Raw genomic sequence first — 24120 nt, 5'->3', positions numbered from 1 at the left:
ACCTCATCTGACGTCTTTTCTGCTTAAGCCTGGATTTACTTCTCTGTTGTGGTTCTGGTCACACAACACCAACAACTATCTGGAGCCAAAGCCCAAATAGCAACAATGGTAATGCTATTGTGCCTGGCATAACGTGCTATACAATATCTTCATTCATTGCATAAGGAATTTATTTACAGAACCCTCTGGGTAATGCAATGCCACGCTCTGATCACACAGCAGCCCACTGCATGTAATTATCCCCAGCCTGCTCTCCCATCTGTCACTGCCCAAACTCATTCATAAGTATGCATGTACAGTGATTAAACAAATTTCGGTGCCACTGCGGGGGATGGGGGGAGGGTGGGGGGGGGATCATTCATTCCTCTCCTACCTGCTTCCTTCCTTCCTCATTCGGGAAATTCTCCAAGAGTGAGACAACGCACCATGGCAGACGTTTACAGATCGCCAACTCTGCTAATGCATCTCAGGGCGCTAGCGCAGCGGTCGAGTCGTAATAATTAAAGACATGCAGCATCTCTCTGGGCTTCATTAATCATGGTTTATGTGGACTTTGAAGCCGTAATGAAAAACTGCTTTCCTTTTGGGGTTTATTGTGTCTGTACAAATTGTGGGGAAGGCGTACGCCAAGAGCGTCCCCGTCCTGACCGGCTGCTTCAGGATGTGGTGACTGAAAACAAAACGGTAAGATTCGGCAAAAGGTGCAGTGGTGGTTATGGAGAGGTCAGGTGTCAAGGCTGTGGGTGAAGTTGACATGACGTAACCACAAACAGACCTTTTGTTGTTTTTACTTTGATAATAGTGTATGTTTTGTTTTGAATATGAAAAATAAGAACCCGTGGAGCCCAGGAGATCAGCATTCTCACTTGCTTCTAGTTTCTCAGATTTTCACCGACAACTCCGGTCTTCCTCTCGGGCGCTTCTCAGTGAGATCGGAGGGAGAGATTACTTGGTATTACGCTCTCGGTGCCAGAAGTGGAAATTGCAGTGAAGACGTGCACGCCAGATTTCTTTCTGCTTGTTTTCTCCCAGAGAGAGGGAGGTAATGCTTTACTCAACACATTTCATCTCAATGACTTGTGACTGCTCCTTGGCAGCGCGATCGACGGTGAGTAACAACCAAAAGTATGCACGGTTTAGCTAAAGCAAAAGGATGACAGAAAGGAGAGGACTGCTCAGGACTCCACATGCATCTTCTCCCAGTAAAAGTCTATTTGGCAGGTTTACGTTGCATTAGTCCACTCAGCCTGAGCAAATATATGGTGGTGAGCAGGGAGGGGAGCATCCATCATCTTAAATGGAAAGGATGTGATTTTCTGTTCTTTTGAATGACGAATCATCTGTTTCAGGCAGGAACCCCCCCCCCCCGAGCATGCTGATATAACAACTCTTCGTAATATTTGTTTATTCTGACTATTTTGGACAGAAAAGGAAAACAGCACTCAAGAATTGACAAGTTGGTATGTCCACAATAAAATGGGATTCTGTGGTAATGACCTGGCAAGGATTCGTTTCCTCTCCAACAAAAGTTTCTTCCTTTGTTGGAGTTTGAATTTTATGGAGTGCTCTTGACGAGATTAAAGCCAAACAACTCACAGATTCGGAGATTGATGGAATTAAAAGAGATGAACCAAAAGCCACAGAGCTTTTTGGATCCTGCCGTTTGTCAGCAATCCTCCCAGGTGAGCTCACGCTGAGCCACCCCTGCCCCCTCTGGCCAGGAGGAAAGGAAGAAACAGCGTCCTGGACTCTATAGCTTCACTCACAATATTTTGCTGGTAGTCAAAACAAAATTAGCACGGGTTTATTATTTCTAGTTAACTCATCCGTGACCTTTTCCTCCATCCTTTTGGAGCAAGGAGAGTGGAAATGTTTGGCTGCTACCTTTCAATCTGTGAGGATAACGATGGGAACGAGCATAACAAGTAGCAGAGATTATAATTTAGTTCAAGGCCGATGCGATTCGAGAGCATCTGAGAGCAATTAAACAGTAATACAGTGGTCCCTCGTTTCTCACGGGAGTTACACGTCTAAAAATAACCCGCAATAGGCGAAATCCGCAAAGTAGTCAGCTTCATTTTTTACAATTATCATAGGTGTTTGTGTTTGCGTACGCCGCTATATTGTTGGGGTCACACACACATGAAAACACACCAGAATGTACATTTCTCAATCATTTTATTTCTAGCATGGGTGCAGTTTTATATGCACACACACACACACACTCCAGCGTTTCAATCTCTCGTCGTCTCATAAAGACTCCTGTCTCCCCCTCCTGTATTTAAATACGCTCCAGCCATGGCACAGTTCATGCTCCGCAGACATGTTTGTCTCAGTGCACCATCACGGCGTTTAAAGGCTGTAAAACCCCTCACTACATACTTTAAACGCTTTCTTAGACGGATATTAACATTTTCAGACTTTTATCTCTTGTTTAAACACTCAACATTCAAACTTTTGTACTTTTGGATGCAGAACACAATGCGCTGTAAAAAAAAATGCATGCAAAATTGCACAGAGAAATCCACGAAACTGCAAGGCCACGAAAGGTCAGCCATGTTATAGCGAGGGACCACTGTAATTCACAAATAAAAGCAAAAGGTAAAATGGTATTTAAATGTTACAGAAGAAGAGTTATACGTTGTGTGTTTAACTACGCAGAAGAATGTCAAAGCACCACCTAGTGGCTGGTTGCAGTATAAGCTTTGAGCCCCAACTCTTTGCTTTAATTAAATTTCCCTGACTAAAAATTAAAAATCCATTCCAGATAAATTTATTTAGGTTTTGATTCACATAGGTCTGATTTGTATTTCTTTAGCTATAATTTGTCATTTTCTACTTAAAGGGGCATTATGGAAGTTTGACAGCCAAAACATGTATAGAAATAATAAATTTCTTCTTCATACATTCTCCTGCAATGCCCTGGTCCTGTAGAACGAGCCCTGGCATTTTTACTGTGATTGCCTGTTTTTCTGTAAAATCACAGAAAAAGAGAGATGTTCGGGTCGAGCAGGCTGCTTCATGTGCGTTCACGCTCAGGCATAACACGTAGCATTTGCTATCAGTAGCTTTAGCAGCAGAGAGAGGTAGTGTCACTTTGTCGCTGTTCCTAACGCCTAGTGATGAACCTAACTACATTTCTGAGGACCCTTAGCTACTTTCTTCTAGATATTTCCTGCAAATTAGCAACAAAATAGCCATTTTCGCTTCAAACCGTTCTTTGGTTTGACGTTGTTTCAGCTGTCATCAAGGATATAAAAGTTAGATACTGTGAATGTTACTAGAGTGTAGCTCACCTTGTAAGATGTCTGACTCCCATGCAGAAGACCTGGGTTTGATTCTGGATGTGAACATAGATCTTTTAGAGTTTCTTTTTTACATTAATGGTATTTTTTTTTTACAGTAAGATGCCCAAATTTTTATTTGAGACTCACCGAACGGCATTGAATTCACAGATAAAAAAGATGTGGGTTCAACTTTCATTTTGGAACAATTTTTCAAGCAAGGGAAGGTAATTATCTGAGCATGCAGGAGGACTGACCCATCTTATACCTTTGTTGGCTGTGCTGAAGAGAAAAGTACAGAAACAAATTATTTTATTAATTCGCTGTGCGTTCTCCTGTCCTCTGTCCTCCGGGCCACACACACACACACGGGACTGTCTCAGCTGTTAATTTCGTTAAGGAGTGTGCACGTACAGCATGCGCACCTCGGGCAAGAGCCTATGAGCTGCTGTAACGTTTTTGGCCTGAGGGGGCAATTGCGAGCATAAAAATTCAAAAGTCCGTAAAGTCCCTTTAAAAACAACATCATCATGAGCAGGTGAGTGGATGAGATTTTCACATTCAGAGTGTGCAGGTTACTTACCAGGCTGTAGATGGGTATTTCCAGATTTTATAGTTTAATAGTCAGTTCTGCTCTGATGGTGCTGTTGGATATCTTGTGATTTCAAGGAGAAGTTGAGGTGTGCCTTTCATCTGTCGTTCCTTTCCTTTCCTTTGCTATTGTATCAGTTGCACAAAGGTCATCACATCAAATACTATTTTTTCCTCCTTTTCCCGTTAGTGAAATAGTTTTAAAATACACTTTAAGACAGTATTTTTGCTGTAGAATCAGTTTGATCCTGTAGAACATTTCAAGTCATCTGCCGAGTGTCTGAACTGAAACGTGTGGATATAGCACCGCCTTGTGTTCACTGTGGGCACTACATTCACAAACAGAAACACATGCACTTGCATTTCTGAGCTTCAGTTGGTTTTGGTAATAAATGTGTGTAGGAATAGTCAAAGAAAACAGAAAAATAAGCTTCAAAAGAGTGAAACGTTGCATTTTGTGAACATTTTAGTTTACTTTGAATTTAGCGTTTTCTGAAGTTTGTGTTGCTTTTGTCGTCTTTATCCACATTTGTAACAATTTTCCAAATAATTATCAATACTATTGATTTATTCTTAAATAAAATTAAAAAATAATATATAATCAGCACCTGAATTCACCTAAAATCTCACAAGCCCAATAATATGAAATATAATAAAAATAAAATATAAAATGTACGTCAGGACAGGACAGGTTGGGTTATTTGGCTTGTGGAAGAGTCTTTTACGGCCCATCAGTTCAAGGCTGCAAAAATGTCTTTAACCTTTTATTTGTTATTGTTTCCTGCCTCGGGCCATCCACTTCATCTGCCTCATCGTCTCTGGATTGATTACTCAGGCCATTCTCCTCATTTGCATTAGAAGTTGGGGGGTGAAGGAAGCGGTAGTACATATGGAGACTCAACAGCCCAAACAACAAACCTCCGTAGATTAAACCTCCGACTGTCCATAAAAACACAGCCGTCCGCATCTCTGGTTTTAGGAAAGCCAACAGCAACGGAGCAGTGACACATACTAAACTGTAGAAGACGTAATACACCACCATGACTTCTTTGGTGTTTTTTCCTTTTGCGTTGAAAAAGCTGAAAATGAGGATAACTCCTACTACAGCCCGGTAGAGAAGCTCGAGACATCTAGACGAGCAGAAGTTGGTCTGAAGTAAGTGGACCCATGTTGTTCCCAGCAGCCAGATGATGGTGATGCCCACTGTGCTGTAGATGCTGAGTGTGACGTATAGGCTGTAGCTTAGAATTATACTGGTGATGGTGCAGACTTTGTAGATGAGGTAGACCGCTGTGGGGAGGCGCGAGGACTTATCTTTGACGTTGGGAAGAGATTTGCGGAGGCAGTGCCAATAATCCACCAGGGACCAGGCTATGTTGCAGAAAGAAAAGGCCAGAGAGAAAACTGAAAGAGAGCAACAAGCAATCTGGAATGATGTTTCTATAAGAAATCCATGATGTGATATCTGTTTCTACTTACTCTGCAAGAGGGGCCACTCGTTGTACCCTCGTATGTAAAGCTGTAAGAGGAGTTGGGGGGCGCTCTCCAGGAAAGTTTCAAAAAGCTTCAGCATGCTCAGATCAGTAGCCATCCAGAAGAGTTTGTGGTGAATATTTGCTGCTGCTGCTTGTTTTGTTTTCCAACAAACACTGAACCCCTCCTTCAGCAGGTAATAATACCTAGCAACAAAGAGCCTTTAATGAATCGTGCCACACAATACAACCAACCGATTCAATGATGCATTTGACAGAAATGCGCCCATTCCACTTTGAGCAAATCACACCGCCCTGTCAGTGTTTGATTAGCTCTTTGCACATTTCAAGTGAAGAAGAAGAAAAGATCCTTTCTATAGCGCCTCTCAAGGTAAAACTCACGAGGCGCTTCACAAAAACAAAAAATGTGAAAATATAAAAAAGAATTTAGAAAATGTTTAAAAATGTATTTAAAATGGGCAAAAATAGACAGTTGTGATTAAAAAATGTAAAGAAAGAGAGAGAGTGAATAGGAAAGAGGGGAATCAGTGGATCCTGATAGGTAGGGAGAGCAGAACAAGGAGAGGGTGATGAAGGTCACACCAAAACCAGCTTGAACAGGTGAGTTTTTAAGTGACAGCATTTGGGGGCGCTTACGTACCTCATGTTGATCCCCAACACAAATACGTGCAGGACAGCAATTTTGCGCTTTGACATGTCAAGTGCGGTTTGATTATTTTCATCCTTGTCTTCCCAGTACCAAGCGCAGCTGAAGATCTGGGTCACCACCACTGCAGCCATCACAAACATCACAGTCATTCCACTCCAAACATATTGCTTCTGCTCAAAATATTGCACAGCCAGTGCGACATCGGTACAAATGTCCAAAACATAGAAGGCCAAACCACCGGCGTTTAATAACCACCGCCGTTTGGAGAACACGACGTCCGACGGCTGCATTGTGTTGCCTTCAGGTTCCAAGGAATAAATACCGATACTTGTTAGAAATCCTTAGAGATATCCAGAGAACTGATCATTTTGACTGTTTTAGCCATTTCTGGTGCCATTTTTGAGCTCGCGGCCAGAACACTGCAACAAGAAAGAGACAGTTGTATTGAACTATAAAAACACTATTTATTCAAAGGGCGAGAGTTTTGTTTAACAGCTTGAAGTTTGACTTCAGTCAGGCGCTGAATCATATTGGCCTGCACTTCAGCCCACCATAAACTATTTGTCACATTGAGCTGATTAGGTGCCGTCATCAGCAGCTGTGATATTGTGCCAGCAGAAAACCCAGAACTCATTCTCAATAACAGGAACTATGTAGCTTTTTTATTAAAATACTTTTTAAAAAATGTTTTTCTAATTTTTTATTCACCCTGTGTCTTATTGATTTTTAGCTGTTATTTTTGGGAATTTTGTTGTATTTCCTTTTTATCTTTTATCTGTGTTCGACATGTTTGTATAACGCCGGTTTAATTAACTAACATTTTTAGTGTACAGCGCCTTGTTTGGTTGTAATGCCTTGTGAATGCGCTTTATAAATAAAATTGGATTGGATTGGATTAAATAGTGAAATAAAAAAGGAGTAGAAAACAACATTTTGTTGCTTTAGTTTTTCCATTGAAACACATTCATTCATATTCTCATGCTGTTTTATGACTAAATAGTAATAAAAGTTACCCATCGCCTAACTCAGCACAGCGCATTTACACAACAATATAACACTAAGAATAATCACAAAGGGTCTAAAACTTACTGGAGAGCTCCGGCGTGCCACAGCGATTCATAGGTACCTCTCTGTCGATTTCCTTGACACTTATGACTGACTGGCCCCACCTTGACAACCATTGAGCTGATAATAATGTGCAAGAATTACGTAAGAGAGTGCATTCATAACTTGAACTTACATGATTGCAAGTGATGACACGTCTGGGGTTTTCCTTCTTATTTTCTTCAGCTCACATGTATTCTTTCTTTTAATCTGGCTTATTGCAGGAAGTTTAAAAATCCATTTTAAAAACGTTCAAAAATAAATAGCTATTTCTTATGCAGTAAACATGCTAACACCTTGATATTTAGAGTTTGATGTTATGTTGACTTTATTTTTAAATTAGGCTCATGACCACATTTCAAAAGTCCACTGGCTTGTTAGGTTTAGTTTCTTTTTGTGCATATTGGTGAAATAAGGAAGCTCCTTATGCAAACGTTAAGCAGCGGAATGTCATGTGGGCAGTGCATCTAGACATTAACCCTTTAGGAGCTCAATTATTCATGTGATCTAAAAGTAGACAAAACCTTCAGGGTTGACAGTTTCTCACCTCTGAGTGCAGATGAACCCATTTAAGAGGTAACAATGAGCTATGTGTTTCTACTTGACCCTTATTTGTTTTACCCCTGGTGCTGAGAGGTATTTAATATTAATATTATTAATATATATTTAATATACAGAGGGTTATGAGAGGCGATTAACACCACGGACTTCTGGCGTGTTTGATATTTTGCTGAAGCGGCGCTGCGAGCAGCTGCGACCCAAAAAGTATCAGAACCGCTCACGGCGCATGCGCAGTCATGCATCAACACCGCTCGCCCGCTATTTCCCCAATAACACACGTTGTTCGTTTTTGTTTCTACACGTTTTTGTACTCAGAAAGATTGTCAAGAAAGCGTGTTTGTCGTATTCATGTCAAATTAAACTGATCACAAAACACAGATTTACTTTATTTCGTTTTCCTCATCCAACCCCCATAAATCCCCGTGTGTCCCCCTGAGGCACTCCCGAAGGACAACAGGCAAGACAAAAAAGTTTGACATGTTGTGTAAAAACTGCTATTTTTAGCATATTTTTAGGTCCGACCTGTTGCTACCAGACGTGCAGTGTGAGCGCATGACTCGTGAGATCTGCCCTGCGATGAAGTTGTACAGTTTGAGCTGAAGCTGAGTGCTACGAGTGAAAAAGTCGCACAGTGCCTGCTCATATCTGCAGCAACAATCTATCGGCCATTCCTATCTGTACCTGGTCGGTCCAGCCCGGATAGCTCCAGTCGGCTCCAGCCTGGCCCGGTTGATTCCACACATCCCTGCTTAGGTATGCAAGGAATGCAGTCAGAGAATTTTTCAGCTTCTAGGTAATCAGCATGATGATGAATTGAGCATGCCTTAAGCCCATGTGGGCTGATTCGACCCACCAATTAGAGGCATGCTCTAATGGAAGGTGTGATATGTAATGGGCCATTCCCATCTGTACCTGGTCGGCCCGGCCCGGATAGCATAGCTTGCTTACATATCTTGGTGGCCTGCCTTTTTTCAGGGTGCAACAATACTGTTTTTCAGCCCTCTTTCTGAGGTGGTCTGCTTCAAGCTGACCAGGGCCAACACACCCACTGCTGACAGCAAATTCACAGCTTCCGTTACAGCAAGCCTCTGATTGGTGGGTCGAATCAGCCCACATGGGCTTAAGGCAAGCTCACTTCATTATCATTCATTATCATGCTGATTACCTAGAAGCTGAAAATGTCTCTGACTGCATTTCTTGCATACCTAAGCAAGGATATGTGGAATCAACCGGGCCAGGCTGGGGCCGACTGGAGCTATCCGGGCCGGGCTGACCCGGCACAGATGGGAATGGCCCACTAGTTTTACAGGTTTATGGTAATCCATGCCGCTGGTCCATATACTCCAGACTGTAAATTTAAAATGTTGTATTCTGATTATTCAAATAATAAATATCTCTAATGAGTCATTTTCTCTACAAAATGTTCATAAATGTTGAAACAATCAAGAATCTTATTTAAAAAATACAGAAGAACATTTAGAATCAACGAAGCAAGATCTAGAGGCTCCATAATTTTATGGAAACAGGCAACACAATAAGAAAGCTTTTAAATAACGTTTTAATTTTTTACTTACAATGGGACATTGTGTGAATTGTTGCATGTGATTTTTATGGAAGGCAAAAAGACAAAAAATATCTGAATTAGAAATTAAAACTTTTTATCTCTGAAGTTTCACTTTCACCCATAATGAGTTTTAAAGGGAGACTGTCCAGTTTTGGCTTGCTTTTAGCACCCCCTACTGTTTGTTTGTAGAATCGAAAGCAGAATCTATCTCCTCGCTGTGTGTTTGTCTTTTCAAAACCTTCATTTAACAGCTGAAGTGTCTCCTCAGCCTTCCTTAGTATCTACAGGAGTGATTCATCACTAAATTAAACAAATCGGCTGTGTTCACAACCTAAAACATACAGGAGACAAGCTGGAACCACACTGCAGCACCAGGTATGTGCATTTTTTCCAAAGTCAAATAGACCAGACCAGCAACTCGGAAGTTGCAGGTGAAATATTCTGGCTAAAGGGGGCGTTAGGGGCTGAATGGCGTTTCATTAACTCTGTAGGGCTCATTTTAGCACATACTGGCTCAGGAAAATGATTTAAAATATGAAAAAGTTGCAAAGTATCACTTTAAAGTAACAATAATGACTTTGAATCTTATAATTATGACTTTCCAAATTTTAGTTTTCTCACGATGACCATTTATCGTCTAACTGTAACACACTCACACACGACTTTGTATGTTTTAATTCTGAATTTGTATCTCATATTCATATATTGTACATAATAATTACAAAGTTTACAGTCATAATAATGACTTTAAGTGACAATGTGTAGTTTTACCATTAATCTCTGGAAATATCCATTGAAATGTTGTTGAAAATGAATACTTGAAACTTGATGTTAATAACAAAACTGCTAAACGCTTTCCAAAATCTATGTGAAAGAACAGAATTGAAAAAGTAATGCATTATATTTTGTCCCAGTGGTATTACCGTAGTTTGATGTCATTGGCAGTCGCAGATCCCCCAGCAGACCTGGAGCCTACACCGCCCAAAAACTAGCATCGGCATTACATTCTCGATGGAAATAATTGAAGGACGATCAAAGTCTGAGGAGTCACACCGAGGTTGTGTGTTTTTTTCTCTCAACAAGAAACACTAACCGTATTTTAAAAAAAAACTTGCAGCAGTCACGGCAGTATAGGGTAAAACTATCCTGAAATGTATGTGCTGCCCCCCACTTGCCAGGAAACTAGGCACAGTCACTTTTTCATGTAATCTTTTTTCTCCTTTGGGAAGCAGAGATTGGCTTCCATAGCCTCCTCATTTTTTGCACTCATTGAAAATCTCCCGTAAATTAAAAATGCAGGCTGCTGTTACCTGGTTAGGACATTTGTTGCTCCTCATAACAATCATCCAGATAAGAATAGTAGAATCAGTCTGAATTTAGGGCCTGTCATTCTCCTCCGGGCCTTTAGAGGGCGATAGAGAGCGCCCGACGCGCCTCTTTGGTCAGGCCAGGCGCAGCCCTCTCTCTCCGCGGATCCTCCCACTAACAGAGGAGTGACACGCCATTCAAGAGCTGCCTGGCCCTGTGCAGAGAGTGAGCACAGCGAGCTGACTGAACATCTCACCATCTGGAAGGAGAAAAACCGTGTAGAGGAAGCGATTGTTAGCATAAAACCGCGCCGCTATGCCGATCCGAAAGAAGACCAACAAGAACCCGCCGGTGTTGAGCCACGAGTTTGTCATCCAGAACCATGCAGATATTGTTTCCTGTGTTGCTATGGTGTTCCTCCTCGGGCTGATGTTTGAGGTGAGTCCACATGTTGAGTGCGGTTCTTGGTGGTTTTTAATGCTCCCGAGAGCTGGGTGCGTGAAGAGTTGGTGAACAGAGCTGATCTCGTCCCATCTGTTATGAAGACTGACATGGCTGTCTCCTTTTCTTCTCATTGCTTCCTCTCGTGATCGAAAGTTTTCTGTGCACAGTGGTTTGGCTCCGTGTGTTTTTGCTCTACAACACCACCAATTTAGTTTTTTAACAGTAAATGTGCCTACTATATGAGAAAGTGACTTCGGATACAGTGCTCACTTTCCATCTGGCTTCTTCTTGAAGTCAATATCTTCCAACACTTGTCTCTAGGCCCATCCTTTTTATCATAATCTTAAATATATATATTTATAAGCAAGCCGGCTTGTTTAAAACGTGTCTTTGGTGCAAATTTTAAACCTGCATCGACCTCAGCGTTTGTATATGTTGCAACACTCGTCTCTTGGTTAGTTTATGCGTAGATGTGTTACGTGGCAATCACACAGAGGGCTGTCACCGCTGAAGCCCGCCTGCACCCAAAAAAAACTAAAAGTTTACCCTCTCGGAGCTGGAATTCGTCTACGACGCGACCAGAGGCCGTGGTCCGAACACACGACGTTTAAACATTTTTGTGTTGTACTTTAAATCGCATTTTGTTTCATGTTACGTCTGTTTCCAACCTCGCTCGGAGGGTGACGACGCTCTGCTATCCAGTTAACCACATTTAGAGCTACTTCCTGTTTGAGATTTTCAAAGTAAAACGAAAAGAAAAATGATGTGAAATTTGTTTTTGATAGGTTTTTTCTTTGTTTGTGGAAGGCAATTTTGCTAATGTTATTATTCAGAAATAAACAATTTCGATTTGTATTTTTAACTTTGTTACTTTTATGTATTTTATATTTGAATTACTATGATGTAAATTTGGTTTTTTATCTCAATAGTTTTCTTGGTTAAATAAATAAATATTTTATACTGGACCTGTGTGTCTGAATAAGGTTTATATTAATATTTTGTTAATATGTTAACAGAATATGTCAGTTACTTTGACATATGTTTATATATTACGAATTTCTGTCTTAAAATGGCTGTTGTTAAAATCTCATCACCCTCCAATATAATTTAATATTTTTACAGTATAAACCTGATTTCATTTGAAGACATTACACCACTTCAATTAGAAGTTCCTGCATAAGTTAGCCACACAGTTTCAAATTCTGTTTTTAGTTTTTTCTGGAGAGTAAAGTTACTGAATCTTTTTTTAATTTGCTCCTTTATTCTGTTTAAATCCGCAGGTCACCTCAAAGTTTGCAGTGATATTCATTACTGTCCAGTACAATGTGACCATCTCAACAAACGGTGAGTGAATCGGTTAGATTTGTCCTGTTACGAAGCATTTTCTCCCTGGAAGCCTCTCATTTTGATTCCGGAGCGGTGCTTGAGTGGCCTTAGACGAACCTGTTTGAGAGAGGCCTTTTCTTTTCTTCGCTTTTTCTTACTGGAGCTAAATTTAGCCTTCCTGATTTATATTTAAGTTTTCCAGTGGCAAGGTTGTGTAGGACAAATCTGGGCTTCGGAGCAAAATGGGCCTTACTTCATAGTTGTGTATCCAAGCTTAAAGCTGCAATAGCAAATTTACAGAAAGAGCTTTGACAGTGTTTCACATAGAAATTTTTCCAGCCGTGGTGGTGGTGTGTGTGTGTGTGGGGGGGGGGGGGGGGGTAGACGTGTTGGTGGAATGTAGGGGAAGCACTGTTTTAAAAACTAACACGGTATCACCCCGTCGTAACAAGAAGCCCGCATTGCCAGACGAATCGAAAGCGCTAAATGCTAGTCACCGTTTTCTACATTTCAACATCTTTTGTTTTACTGTTATAATTTTCATTGCAGCCAATAATAAGATACGGGCAATATATCTTTGGTCCAAATTTAATGTTTCGCTTGATGTAACCACCAACAGGTAGAAGAAAGGTGTGAAGGTAACTCCTTTCCCAAAAAAATTTCCAACTCTTCCTTTATGTCTCCAATATTTAAGAATAACTGGGCAATCCCAGAGGATATGGGAGTGGTCCCCACCTCCCCACAATTCCTCCAGCAAAGTGGGGATAGGGCATCCTTTACAAACCCCCGATAAGTAAACCCCCCAACTATAAAAGAATGAAAGGAGAGAATTAAACTAATATATGTAATGGAACAGATGACGTCTATATTGCAAATGAAGGTGGTTCAATTCCAGGATAGATGGGAATGTGTCAAACAGTACTTGGCAATGTGATGTATTGGGATGTTGTTTTTTCTGCTGTCTACTCTGATGTCGATAGGAATTTTTGCTATGAAATTATGAAAATGGTGGATGTAAAGGCGAAAAAGAATATATATAATCTTAGCGATTAAATGAAATGATTGTACTTTCATTCTTTACAGAATTTTTGTTATTCCTTTTTTCTTTTTGTTCAGTGTCAGCGTTGCTAAAGTATGTTGTGTAATGTCAAACTCAAAAAATTAAAATTAAAAAGAAAACCATCTTTTGTTTTTCGTGACTTCAAATGGTAGTTTGTCCTAAAGTTGAAGTGGTAGCAGCCGGCTGTTTCCTCCTTCTCTGAAATTGAGAGGGTATCCGCTCACCCAGTAGAGTTGCTAAAGTTGTGACTGCGTAATAGATGGAGAGCCCGGGGAAGTGCGGTGAGACCGACCGTCCAATAGTTGGTTTTGGTACTAGCCGTCTTATTGGCTGAAGTTTTCAGACAAAAGTGAAAGCACCACTTTTTTGTCAGTTTTTTTTTATCTCCACAATATATTCATAGCTATACTACTTAGAGTGTTGTTAAGAGGCATGAAAAATAAAATTTAAGCTAGCCTGTTTTCCAAATTTGCTATTGTAGCTTTAAGTTTGAGGCCATTTACACTCCTAGCCGGGCATCCCACAAAACGAAGATATTTTTGCTTGGTTTGGCCCATCATCCACGTGAAAATGAAGATAAAAACAATTCTTTCAAAAAGATATGCAAATTTTCCTCGTGGACGTAAGTAATCACGTGTGTGATGTGTTTACACTAGCACGATAACTGCTCTGTGAAGACCACCGGTGAAGGACGCCATTAAGGATAGTTATTGCCACCCCCTACTTATTCCACATCAAAGGAATATGTTTCGGCGAAGACGCCAACATTTTGTGGAACTATTGCCACCTACAGGCTCGGCAAGGATATATATATATATATATATACATATATATATATATATATATATATATATATATATATATATATATATATATATATATATATATATATATATATATACATATATATAGCTTTATTTATTATTATTTATTTAAGGAAACCAGGTGCAAAAACCTTCTCTACGTGTTACTTGGAGTGCTCAAGTTTAGGATTTATTGAAATGTCACGCAACATTTTTTTCTCTGTCTGTACTGACTTAGTTGAACGATTTAAATGTTTCATAAATTACAAGTAAAAGCAACTTCTTCCATTTTTATGGGTTGGACTATGCTTGCGTGTGTTTAGGACACTTGTGAGAAGTTATGATGTTTTTTAATCATGGTGTAATTCAGAAGTCGAGACACACTAATCCAAACGCCACCCTTTGAGATTTAGGGTAATTAAACTTCCGCGCGTCGTATTTACAAAGTGAATGAATCAGACGTTTAAAATGACGAGTGTCTGCACCACAGACGGCCCGGAGGAGACGGCGGTGAACCACTTCCACCACGGCATCAAGGACTTGGCCACGGTTTTCTTCTACATGCTGGTGGCCATCATCATGCACGCCATCATCCAGGAGTATGTGCTGGATGTAAGCCAGGAACTCGCACACTTTTGTTGTTGTTTTTTTCTTCATTGCATTTCTCGCTTATTGTTGTTTGTCTTTGCAGAAAATCAACAGGAAGAAGCACTTCTCCAAAACCAAGCACAGCAAGTTCAACGAGTCGGGCCAGCTCAGCGCCTTCTACTTGTTCTCCTTCAGCTGGGGCACGAGCATCCTGCTTTCTGTACGCGCCGCCGTTACATTCGCCTTGTTTTTGTTCGCTTCTGATGAAGGCAGGCGCTATATTTAAAAGCCTCTTTGTTCTTAGGAGAACTTCCTGTCCAACCCCGTTTCTCTGTGGAAGGGTTATCCTCACACACTGATGCCGTAAGTCGCTCAGTTGTTTTAGGATTCAATGGAGACGAAATTTCACTTTATTTAATAAAAATAACAAAAAATAAATAATCTTCTCTTTCAGATTCCAGATGAAGTTTTTCTTCATTTGCCAGCTGAGCTACTGGCTGCACTCTCTCCCAGAACTTTACTTCCAAAAGACAAAGAAAGTGAGTTGCTTCGGGATGCGGCTGAAACCCTGCCTGTTTGGCTTCCTCGGCCCGCGTTTTATTGTTTCGTAGAGTCATAATCTCGTGTTGCTGAAATGAACGTGCAGAACTACACCGACGTAAATATTTTGACCACTCTCGGTGTCGCCCGCCGGCCTCTTGTGTTTACCGTGCAGGAGGATATTCCACGTCAGCTCGTGTACATCTCCCTGTACCTGGTCCACATCGCTGGCGCCTACGTTCTGAAGTAAGCGCTGCCACCTGAGAAAAGCTACAATTATGTGTGCAGTTCTGAGGAGTTCTGTTTGTGTTTGAAAGAAGTGTGTGGTGTTCTAAAAGATTCCTGCGTGTGTGTTTCAGTCTGAACCGTCTGGGCCTGGTTTTGCTGGTGCTGCACTATTTTGTGGAGCTGCTGTTCCACGTTTCCCGCCTGGTCTACTTTAGCAACGAGAACAGACAAATGGGGTGAAGTTTTATTTTTTTCTATTTTCATTTTGTCAGATTTTTAAAATTTAAAATAATAGAAGACGATTGTTTGTTTTTTTGGTCACAGTTTCACCGTTTGGGCTGTCTTGTTTGTCCTCGCGCGGCTGCTCACCCTGTCCCTGTCTGTCCTCACCGTGGGCTTTGGCCTCTCCACGGCTGAGAATCAAGGCTTCGATTTGGCTGCTGGGAACTTCAACATTTTCTTTGTTCGGTGAGTTATTCTGAAGATGGAAATAATTCCAAGGAGCCCAAAAAGTACGTGAAATCTAAAAGAAATCATCTTCTCAGGCGGGATAAGTCATCAGTCTTCACGCGTTTTCTGCTCAAATATGTGAGACATGAACAGGAAGGACTCTGTTGTGGAAGAGGATGTTAACAGAATGTTAACAGAAGCTTACATGATCTGGTGTGAAATGCAGCCAGCATGCATCTGTTGATTCTGCGTTAAAATCAGAAGCCTCCCATCTGTAGATCAAGGAGACGATCAGGGTTTAAATTGAAAGGAAAGTGTTATTTTTTTTTTAGGGATGCCACGATGCCACTTTTTTCCAAACCGATTCGATACCGATACTCGGATCTGAGTACTCGCCGATACCGATGCTTCTACCACACAAAAATGATATGAATTGGAATACAGGTTTTATTTTCTTCTCTGCTTTCAACAGGAAAAGACTGTGAGGTAGATAAAAAATAAAATAGAAGTGATCACAACGCTAAAATATTAGGTGAACAGAAAATGACAAATTACGGTGAAGCCACTTTCAAGCAGCTGCATTGGTATCTGCATCCTGGTGTCGGCATCGGTGCATCCTTGGTTTGTTTTTTTATGTGTTGATTGTTCTGCCTCCCCCCCCTCCCCCCCTCTCGTCCACTAGCATCACCGTCCTGTCAGCCATCTGCTGCACACAAGCCTTCATGATGTGGAAGTTCATCAACTTCCAGCTCCGTCGATGGAGAGAGCACTCCGATGCCCAGAGCTTGAAAAAGAAACAAGCTCCTTCCAAGGGCAAATCGAAGAAAGACAAAGGTGAGCGAGCGATAACGCTGGGAGGAAAAAACAGACTTTAGCTGTTTGAAAACCGTCTTTCATGTCGGAGTTTCTAAGAACATTTTAAATGATAAAGTTTGTCTGTTGGCGCTCAGACTCTTGGCTGCTGAGCGGTTTAATGCGTTACTGTGTTTTTAGGTAGCAGAGTAATCTAATTACTTTTCCTTTCATTACCGGGCATGTAAAGTGGCACGTTACAACAAAGTGGCCATTCAGGTGATGTGTTGGTCGCATCAGAACGGCTCTTAGAGCCGGTCGGAGCCGGAGTGAGTGACACGGACTCCCCCGTCCTACCCCGATCAGGTGCTACAAACATGAATACAAAGCAGCGGACACATAAGGGTATTTGTTTGCAGATGGGAGGTACATGTGTGCGGCTTTACAACGCCGCTCCTAAACCCGTTCACACACGTCAGAATGAGCATGCTCACCTTAATGTTCATCAGGCAAAACGAGCGAATTCCGTTCACGTTCACACAAAAAACAAACGAGTACACGAAAAATTGTTCGTGGAACTCTTTCAGGCACAACACCATCGTGTTGTACTAAACTTTTCCCTTCTCAGACGTAACTTGGTTTGGCGCAGGTTTTTGTTTCTTCTTGGTCGCATGCTTGTTTTTCGGCTCCGTTAAAGATTTGAAAAACCGCTCCAATTTTCGGCCGGAAAACCCCACCTTCCCATTTCCACCCGATTCCCTAGAGCGTGCAGCATAATACAAGTAAACATGTGGGAATTTTAGCAGAATATAAAAGTAACTATTGACAAGGTAACACTTGGTCATCACAAAAGACTACAACCACTATTTGGCATAGTGGCGTTCCATGGCTTTGCCTCTTCCTTACACAAAGATTGAGTAATTTACATATGTCACACTGTACAGCCCAGTTAGCTGTAGACACTATCTGAAATGGTAGTTTAAAGGTACATTTAATGGTTTCTATTTCATTATCCTTCTAGTATCTCATGAAACGTATCATAAAAAACAGCGTCGCAATTACTTACCAAGATCTCACTCAAGCTGTGAGTGCCGAGAATGTGTTGGGGATGATTCTCAACTACTTTAATGCCAAATTCATGTAGCCTAGCGAGCCATCCTATACGTAAAACGTATAGTCTGACCACGACCTATAGACAGAACTTGATCGTGGGGCGAGTTTGAATGTCTTTGAAACTCTCTGTATGCAATTGGACAGTGCTAGGACCAATCAGAGCAGAGATGTGACGCGTTATCAACGGGGCAGGCTGCCATACACTGTTGAAATGTAGAAGTACCTCCATCCGCTCGTGTCTCAACGCCGTTTCAATCGAGCGCTTTTCCTGAGCTGCCGGTGTCAAAAGGCTCTGACGTAACGGTGCTAATCCCACCCAATGTCTCTACAAAATGAAAGCAATCTGATTGGCCCCAGCTAGATGTAGCTAAGCCAATGGTAGACCTGCTGAGACTACAGTGGGGTCCAACGTGAAGAACAGAATCAGTTTGTGTAGATTTCTTGTATCGGGGTAGCTGTAATATGGACTGAATTATAGCTCTTTTTTTTTTTTTGCATTTGCTATGATAATGTGTTTGTGGTGGCCATCTTTAATTGACTCAAAATGTAAATTGGATGTAGATGAACATCCATTGAAGACTTTCGTATTTTTCTTAAAGTCCCTCTGGTGGTTTTTGACATTTTGTTAAACAAACACAGACGAGCAGCACGGACACAGGCGAAAACATTTCCGCGGTGGGCGGAGAATGAAATCTGACACTGTTTTTGAATCAACACTAACTCGTGTTCCCTTTGTTTTCAGTCAACGGTGTAAATGGAGTGAACTTTCATGGCGCCGATTCACCAAGATCAAGAAAAGAGAAATCATCATAAGAAGAACAAAAACATTCCCGAGTCTCACCCCCCATCCAGATAACCGCACCTATCTCAAAGAACCACCTCTTCTGGGGCCTTCATGGCCGTGTCCAGCTGGCAACTTGACCTCCATCATGTGCGTTTCTTAACTCCCTCACAGGACTGCCCTCCCAGCTGGAAATCCCAGGAACATTTCAAGCGTCACCTGTCACTTCTGAATCTCTGCCCCTGCCGTTCCATTGTGAATAAAAAAAAATATTACCTGATTAAAATGAGGGAAAGAAGACCTTATTTAAGAAGTGCCTGTTGATATAGATTGTTTTTGTACAAAGTGTGTAATTTTCAAACTTCAGGAATGATCACCTCACTGTTTCTCCCAATTCAGGTCATGTGATGCTTTTCCTCAGATGCTGTGCATTCCACTTTATTTCCCTTCTTGCCTTGTATTTATAATCGTTAAGTCTTTGCAGCTGACTCTCCTTCCTGAAGGATTTTTGCAGGTATTTAGTTTTTTTCTTCCTCAAATGAAGTACACTCTAGTAGGCTAACCCTTGTCCTTTAGAGATGACATCATAGATTTTGATGACCACATTTTGACCATACCATGCCGCAATCTTCTAGTTTTCTATCATAGCTTATTAATTGTGTATAAAAGAAAGCGAGGAAATCTGGAGCCACTATTTTGTAACGTGTAAGTACATTTACTGTTCAGTATTGTACAGAACTGCTGGCAAAGATTTAGTAACCCGTTGTAGCATTTAATTATTGGAGTTTAGAGCAGCTTTGGTATCACAACAGATGATGAATTCACACCATTGCTGCTGTATTAATAATAATGTCGATGACAGTTTGTGCTTTTTAGGTTTCAGTAACTTTGTATGAAAAGGAAATGAGCAACAACTGTCATTTTAGACTGAATGTGTAGTCTGCTGGTCTCTTTAATGTCTTAAATGGAATGGTTTTGATGTACGTTTGGTCTTGAGATTGCCGCTTAGCTTGAAAATGTCTGCAAGAAAGGTTTGTTGTAAACGCATGGACTGCAAATGGAATATTCCTTCCCCATTACCCAGTATTGACTGTGCCAAATGAGCCTAGTCGACTGTCGCTGACTGTATGCCATAAACTTATAGAGACCACTCAGCTGTGCATAGACACTGTTATCTTGGGGGTTATCCTGTAAAATAAAAAGACCTGGTTTGAAAAATAACACCAAAAGTTCACTGGTGACTGGATTTGGCCGTTATTTAATAATTACTAGCCGTCGCTAAGCGCTAATTCTAGATTCTATTTGGAAAATGTTACTTCCAGAGTTTGAATTCTCTTGGCAATCTGAGAAAAATATCAAAATTGGTTTTGCAACAGAGCTGTACGGATCTCTGCACTGACCACCAAAAACCAGAATCAGCTTATTTTTAAATTTGAGTTAAATATCTCTAATGGAGTACATTTATGAATGGGTTTAGTTTGATTTGCATTATAACAATGTTGTCATTGGAAAGTGATAGGTTGTGAAGATCAATCGAAATTGGAGATGGTTGGAAATGAAGTAACCTCATATACAAGTAAGCATGATAAAATATTTTTAAAAAATCAAAAATTTCTACTCGTAGCACAACTAAAAAATAAAATCGTATTTAAAACATTCAGTTATGCTGTTATGGTTCAATTACAATGGAGATATCCATATTTTTTCTAGTCATGATTGTGTAAATGGGCGTGGTTATACCTAGACCCACCCATTTCATGTGAAGGTCGAGCCATTAAAGGGATACTTAGCAAATTTTTCATATTTTTGAGTCATTTTCTTGGGTCAGTATGTGCTAAAGTAACCCTTTATAGAGTTAGAGGCCACCCATCCCCTATTGCCCCCTGTGGCCAGAATATTCCACTTGCATCCAGACTGGCATGCTGCAATCAGCTGACATACCTGGCTGCAGTCTGGTTCCAGCAGGTTTCCTGCATGTTTAGATCATGAACACTGCTAATTTGTTCATTTATATGTTATTACTGCTCCTGAAGGCACTAAGGAAGGCTGTAGAGACATTTCAACTATTAGATTAAGGTGTAAAAAAAGACTAACACACATCGAGGAGATACGTTTTGCTTTCAGTTCTACATACGGACACTAGGGGTTGCTAAAAGCTAGCCAAATTTTGTTTCCCCTTTAAAATTGCTTCCTTTAAAAAAATACTTTTCTCATGATTACTTCAAGTGAATATGGTACATGTTTATTTATTTTTACATTTTAAGTAACTTTGGGGGTCCTAAAATTATATTTAACAGTTTTTGTTTGCCAATTTTCCTAAAAACTTTTCCAACCTTGCTCTTAACGAGGAATCTACCACTAGGGGGTGGTGTTGCCCAAGATTAAATATGCACTTCCGCTTGCTTGCTTTATCCATGGGCATTTGACTGGACAGTAAATCAAGATAGATTATTATTTTTTTGTTTGTTTTCCAGCATAAATTTTCAGTTGATTACACTTTTATCTAAAAAAATGCACACTTTTTATTACAACTGAGAATTTGTAAATCATAGTTGCAGGTGTTTTAATGAAAACAACGCCGTTTTGCTTGCGGCACAAGCTTATATTCATACTTATATGACATCACATAGATGTTTATGATCTTACATTTAAATATTGTATTTGTTTAACCTTGTCCTGTTTTGCCTAAGGGCTAAAACCGGAATTTTTACAATCATGGTTTATTCAGGAGAAACCATAAAGTATTAGCGCGCGCGATCCTTTCCACAACATTAAAATATTATGGTGGTGATTCCAAGAAACTGTCGGCGGCTGCCAGATTAAATGCCTACGGAGGAATGTTGATTAATCAAACAGCCAGAACCGTAATCCTAACAGGTAACCCGCTGTAGGGATGCATATGCGCCGCCCCCCCTCGGCGGTGAGTGAGTTGCTGGAGCCCCATGATGTGGTTTGGTGTGGGGGAGGATAGCAGCTACCAGTCAGATAAACACTCAGCATTGGTTTGCAGAGCAGGAGGAACATGGCGGCACAGTTAGGCAGCAGAAATGTTGTTTCACTACCGCGAAGGTCAGAGTTGCTTCGGTTAAACGGAATTTAACAGCGAGGATTCCGCCAAAAGTGTCAAATTGTAAGTAGCAACATGTCTTCGCGCTCCTTGTGAAGAATAGACGGCGTGTTTTGGGTTGTGAAATCCAGCGCGAGAGATATTCAATCTCGGCTGTGTGTCTGTCTGACAGAGGCTCTCGCCTCGGCGTTAGCCTGTTAGCGATCGTTAGCTTCTCGGCTAATCTCGCCACTTGTGGCAACAGTGTTTTCTGCAGATAACTCAATTAGACGGCGCAGACATTGAGCTTGCAAAACAAATTACTGCACGTAGTGCGTGCTGTTGTACTTTGTGGAGGCACGGTTGAGTGTACGTTTCGTTTAAATCTCAAATCGGATTGCACGTTACTTTCATGTGTCATTGTTTTTTGTGCTGAGTTAGCGACTGTTCGTTCAACATTGGCTAAAGTTCGTCAGTTTAGCAGGAGCGTAGTTAGCATGCTAAGTGGTTAGCTGGAGGCTAGTGTCGCTGTTTGGCAGATTCTGAGTGAATATGGAGACAGCCCTGGCCGAACACACCATGTGTTGGAGAGCTAACTGTGTTTGTTGTGGTTGGAGCGAAGCCCGTTTACTGCTTGCCATGTTGGATAAGATGAAGACATTTCAGCATTCGTTCAGCGTGTGCGTTTGCCAAGCTTCACCGTGTTATTGTCGATGTTTACCAAAGGTTATCCGAGCCTCTTGTGAATCAAACTGAAACATCCGAAGAAGTTGTACAAAATAGAAAGTTAAAGAAAACAGGCCGATGTCAGGAAAAAAATCACATAAATATTCAGATTTTTGTATAAATCAAGGGTTTGGCATTACTTTATGATATGCATAGGGACCTGCTCAAAGATGCATTTACTTTTTACTCTTTTTATTAGTGTGAAAACACATTTTTTTCTAAATAAATTTTAATATTAAGCATTTAACTACTAAATATGTAGATTAACGCACAGAGGGAAACTTGTAAATATCCTGTGTCCCATTTTGCAAAGCCAGAATTGTGCAACTTCACAAGGATTAAATCAATACAAATTAGTTGTTACTTCATGTTGTTACAAAATTCTGCAAGCCCCTGCCAACCAATCATGTGTTTTTGGTCAGACTTTTGTGTGGGAATAGTATTTGAGTCTTTTTTAATGCATCACATCTCACTGGGGTAATTTGCCGTCACATATATATATTTATTTCTCAAGGTTGCATCATTTTTTTTAATGCTGATACAATATATTGTGCAGCCTTTTAGCTGTGCCTTCCAGTGAATAGAGAGAATAATCTGGCAATACAAGGCACTAATGCATGTGGGGGGATGCTGCTTCAAGGTTTTAGGTTGTGTTGCGTTGTTGTGCCTGTGTCTCGAGTGCAGTGCTCTCCTTCTAAAGGGCCCTTCTGCTTGACTGATCCAGGACTATACAGGCAGACAGCTTGTGTCATTTCAATGAGTGTCAGTGCTTCTCTTGGTAATGCTGGAGGAACGCCTCCCGTGGAACCAGTTGAGCAGCCTCTCTGTTGCATCACTCTGCCCACCTGATGGTGCACAGTACTTGTCACATCACCCGTACTAGGTTTAACATCTTTTTTCTTGCTTTATTCAATTCAAGTTTATTTATATAGCCCCAATGTTTGTGGGACCTTTTATTTAGGAAGGCAGTGGAACTGTTCGTTATCAAGATTTCAGATCAATAAGTTTAGCAATAGACTCAAACATCTTGTTTTATTATTCTAGTAAAGTCCTTTAATAAAGACTTATTGAAATAGCACTAGTGAAACGTGTCTCCTGTCTCTACACTGTTTCTGTGCACAGGTGTGTGTTTGAAATGTCTTGTGTCAAGAGGATTGTGAGGAGGAGAGTGCAAGAATTCAATTTCAGTGCATTTATTAGTTTCACCTGCACCTATTGTCTGTTAATCAAAGTACTCCCTCCTTTTGCAAGCTTGAAGATTCTTTTATTTCTAATCATCAGAAGCTATTGACTAAATAGATAGTTGTGAAGCAAAACTGATTCTCGTTAAGTGTTTATGTTCATAGACAGCGGCGGGTTGAATTTTTCCACCTTGCAAGAAGCAATAATGTTCTCCACAGCTGCCCCGGTGTTCATTTTTAGGGGGCAGTCGAACTTATTACATCTGTGAAACCTCATTACCAGTGACCAAGAATGTGGTCCTGTTCAGATTCAAGTCCGCATTCCTGCATTTTGCAGCTCAGTAGCATCTCTGAGCGTTCTTTTTTTAATGCTCTGAGATGAACACACACTAGACTTTTCAAAGGGTGATATTAACAAAAAAAGAGGGAGATAAAATTATCCCGATGACGAATGATTTGGGAATAATGGCAAAATTTACGAAAGCACT

The 24120-nt window shown here is 40.8% G+C and overlaps 3 protein-coding genes across 12 annotated transcripts in view; 2 read left to right on the top strand and 1 right to left on the bottom strand.

Annotated features, from left to right (window-relative positions):
• Window positions 1-1758: 1758 nt before the first annotated feature.
• Window positions 1759-10708, bottom strand: xkr9 (XK, Kell blood group complex subunit-related family, member 9). 3 transcript variants are annotated; one of them, XM_015955262.3, is made up of 4 exons: window positions 7107-8380; window positions 6009-6436; window positions 5355-5554; window positions 1759-5246 (listed from the first exon to the last, which is right to left on the bottom strand). In XM_015955262.3, exons 2-4 carry the CDS (start codon window positions 6305-6307, stop codon window positions 4612-4614), a joined length of 1134 nt encoding a protein of 377 aa, XP_015810748.3. In that variant the 5' UTR covers window positions 6308-6436; window positions 7107-8380; the 3' UTR covers window positions 1759-4611. The 3 variants fall into 3 exon arrangements, with proteins under 3 accessions (XP_015810748.3, XP_054607127.2, XP_015810747.3); XM_054751152.2 differs by lacking the exon at window positions 7107-8380 and adding an exon at window positions 10557-10708 and having other exon boundaries at window positions 1761-5279; XM_015955261.3 differs by having other exon boundaries at window positions 1761-5279; window positions 7107-8378.
• A 151-nt stretch (window positions 10709-10859) lies between these two features.
• On the top strand, window positions 10860-19913 carry tram1 (translocation associated membrane protein 1). The gene is made up of 11 exons (XM_015955260.3): window positions 10860-10992; window positions 12279-12342; window positions 14678-14799; window positions 14879-14995; window positions 15080-15138; window positions 15230-15314; window positions 15491-15561; window positions 15675-15779; window positions 15868-16011; window positions 16676-16827; window positions 18641-19913. The coding sequence occupies exons 1-11, from the start codon at window positions 10870-10872 to the stop codon at window positions 18709-18711; spliced, it is 1113 nt and encodes a 370-aa protein (XP_015810746.1). The 5' UTR covers window positions 10860-10869; the 3' UTR covers window positions 18712-19913.
• A 1412-nt stretch (window positions 19914-21325) lies between these two features.
• The window catches only part of ncoa2 (nuclear receptor coactivator 2), an 85890-nt gene continuing 83095 nt past the window's right edge, over window positions 21326-24120 (top strand). For all 8 annotated transcript variants that reach the window (XM_015955256.3, XM_054751144.2, XM_054751149.2 and 5 more), the window contains exon 1: window positions 21326-21809. The gene's annotated coding sequence lies outside the window, so the exon portion shown is untranslated. The remainder of the gene's footprint in view (window positions 21810-24120) is intronic.

Source organism: Nothobranchius furzeri, chromosome 7 (genome assembly GCF_043380555.1).
Source record: "Nothobranchius furzeri strain GRZ-AD chromosome 7, NfurGRZ-RIMD1, whole genome shotgun sequence".
NCBI classification, from domain to species: domain Eukaryota; kingdom Metazoa; phylum Chordata; class Actinopteri; order Cyprinodontiformes; family Nothobranchiidae; genus Nothobranchius; species Nothobranchius furzeri.
This window is presented reverse-complemented; position numbering and strand designations above follow the sequence as displayed.

What these genes read in the sequence shown, in the direction of transcription:
- xkr9 (XM_054751152.2), bottom strand. Translation starts at nt 6,307, where the DNA reads ATGCAGCCGTCGGACGTCGTGTTCTCCAAACGGCGGTGGTTATTAAAC. An exon ending in GTGTTGGGGATCAACATGAG is followed by an intron (nt 5,555 to 6,008) that starts GTACGTAAGCGC and finishes CTTTGTTGCTAG; the next exon opens with GTATTATTACCTGCTGAAGG. An exon ending in CGAGTGGCCCCTCTTGCAGA is followed by an intron (nt 5,280 to 5,354) that starts GTAAGTAGAAAC and finishes GCTCTCTTTCAG; the next exon opens with TTTTCTCTCTGGCCTTTTCT.
- tram1 (XM_015955260.3), top strand. Translation starts at nt 10,870, where the DNA reads ATGCCGATCCGAAAGAAGACCAACAAGAACCCGCCGGTGTTGAGCCAC. An exon ending in TCCTCGGGCTGATGTTTGAG is followed by an intron (nt 10,993 to 12,278) that starts GTGAGTCCACAT and finishes TTAAATCCGCAG; the next exon opens with GTCACCTCAAAGTTTGCAGT. An exon ending in AACGAGAACAGACAAATGGG is followed by an intron (nt 15,780 to 15,867) that starts GTGAAGTTTTAT and finishes TTTTGGTCACAG; the next exon opens with TTTCACCGTTTGGGCTGTCT.